Below are 1747 nucleotides of genomic sequence, written 5' to 3'. Positions count from 1 at the left end.
TAGCTGCCGGAGCGCCTGGGTGGCTCAGTCGTTTAAAGAAGTAGCTGCCGGAGCGCCTGGGTGGCTCAGTCGTTTAAAGAAGTAGCTGCCAGAGCGCCTGGGTGGCTCAGTCGTTTAAAGAAGTAGCTGCCCGAGCGCCTGGGTGGCTCAGTCGTTAAGCGTCTGCCTTCGGCTCGGGTCATGGTCCCAGGGTCCTGGGATCGAGCCCCGCATCGGGCTCCCTGCTCAGCGGGAAGCCTGCTTCTCCCTCTCCCACTCCCCCTGCTTGTGTTCGCTCTCACTATCTCTCTCTCTGTCAAATAAATAAATAAAATATTTAAAAAAAAAAAAGTAGCTGCCACAGAAAGTCTTTTTGATAAGCACGTGGAATTATAATAGTGAAGAGTTCTTTTTTGTCCCCATGTGCAATCTGGAGGAGGCAGACTAGGAAAGTACTTAAGAGCTCTGGTTCTGGAGGTTAGATGGACCTTGGGCAAAGTCCCAGCTCTTCCACTTCCGTAGCTTTGTGAACTTGAGCAAGTTCTTTAACTTCCTTGGGTCTCCGTAACCTCATCTCTGAAGGAGGTATAGTAGAAGCTACTTCAAAGGAATGTGAGCATTAGCTGAGATAATGTATACAACACATTTGATAAATGTTTGCTGCTATCATTGTTAGTATAAATGAGGAAACTGATGCTAAGTAGTGAAAACTTTAACATTGCACAGCTAATAAGCAGAGGATCATGTAAACTAGAATACGTTAAATGAGACAGATGTTACCTGGTACATGCTGAAAGAAATACATGTTGCAAATACAGTCTTCTAAATTTGTCATTTGTTTTTAAGGTTACATTAAGGAAGATCTTGATCCTTGTCCTCGTCCCAAAAGACGGCAGCCTTACAATGCAATGTTTTCTCCAAAAAGCAAAGAGCAGAAGACATAGATGTTGAAGCAAAAACAGGATAGAAGACAGTTTGTTTCATTCTTAGTTATTTATAGTTAAAGTTGGTATTAAACATTGATTTTTTTGATCTTCTGTAAACTGACTTATAAATCATTTTTCTATTGAAAGTGTTTTTAAATGGCATTTACCCACCACACAACAACTATTTAAAATGTGGATATGCTTATGTTGTATTATCTTGCTTATGCACCTTTAAAACAATAAGGTGCTTTCATTTTGCACTCTAACTTAAGAGCTATTTACTTTATTCGGTAATACCTAATTACAATTTTGAAAATACGATAGTTGTAGTCTGTGATTTGTTGCCTTTCCTATCTTTTCTTTTTACTCGACCTTCCCGTGGTATTTACATTCAGCAGTGGCTTTGTGTTAATCACTACAAATTTTCATTCTCTTAATCAGTTGCTCTTCTATGGGTCATTCCAGTGTCTGACATTTAAGTCTTTAAAAAAAAAAAAGGCTAAATTTTAATAGTCCTTTTAGCTTTCCAGCTTCTTTCTTTTGTTTACTTGAAATGAGCTACTGTTCTGTGGTGCATTCCTTTGGAGCCTCAACAACAAATATCAACCTTTCTTCCTTTTTCATACATTATAAATTAACATAGTTCTCTGATCTGATCATAATATTCCAAGTCTTCACATGGTCTCTTTTCATTATACTTTTCTGGTGCAGTTTTCCAGCTGAATTGGTCAAGTTCTTCTCTGCCCATGTGTTCAAGTTCAGTAATATCATTTCTCTGGAATGACTGATATTTTAACTTCCAGTCTGGCAACAAAACAGATTTCTCTATTCAGCAGATTTCT

At 38.8% G+C, this 1747-nt stretch overlaps 1 protein-coding gene across 3 annotated transcripts in view; it reads left to right on the top strand.

Moving 5' to 3' along the window:
- Positions 1 to 1223, top strand: part of RBBP8 (RB binding protein 8, endonuclease) — a 90459-nt gene extending 89236 nt beyond the window's left edge. For all 3 annotated transcript variants that reach the window (XM_034996195.1, XM_034996196.1, XM_034996197.1), the window contains one exon: positions 826 to 1223. In XM_034996195.1, coding sequence (XP_034852086.1) covers positions 826 to 923 — 98 coding nt within the window. In that variant the 3' untranslated portion in view covers positions 924 to 1223. The remainder of the gene's footprint in view (positions 1 to 825) is intronic.
- The last annotated feature ends 524 nt before the right edge of the window (positions 1224 to 1747 follow it).

This window comes from Mirounga leonina, unplaced genomic scaffold (genome assembly GCF_011800145.1).
Source record: "Mirounga leonina isolate KUSES-001 unplaced genomic scaffold, KU_Mleo_1.0 Mir_93, whole genome shotgun sequence".
Classification (NCBI taxonomy): Eukaryota; Metazoa; Chordata; class Mammalia; order Carnivora; family Phocidae; genus Mirounga; species Mirounga leonina.
Note: the sequence above shows the minus strand (reverse complement) of the source record. Positions and strands in the feature narration are given on the sequence as shown.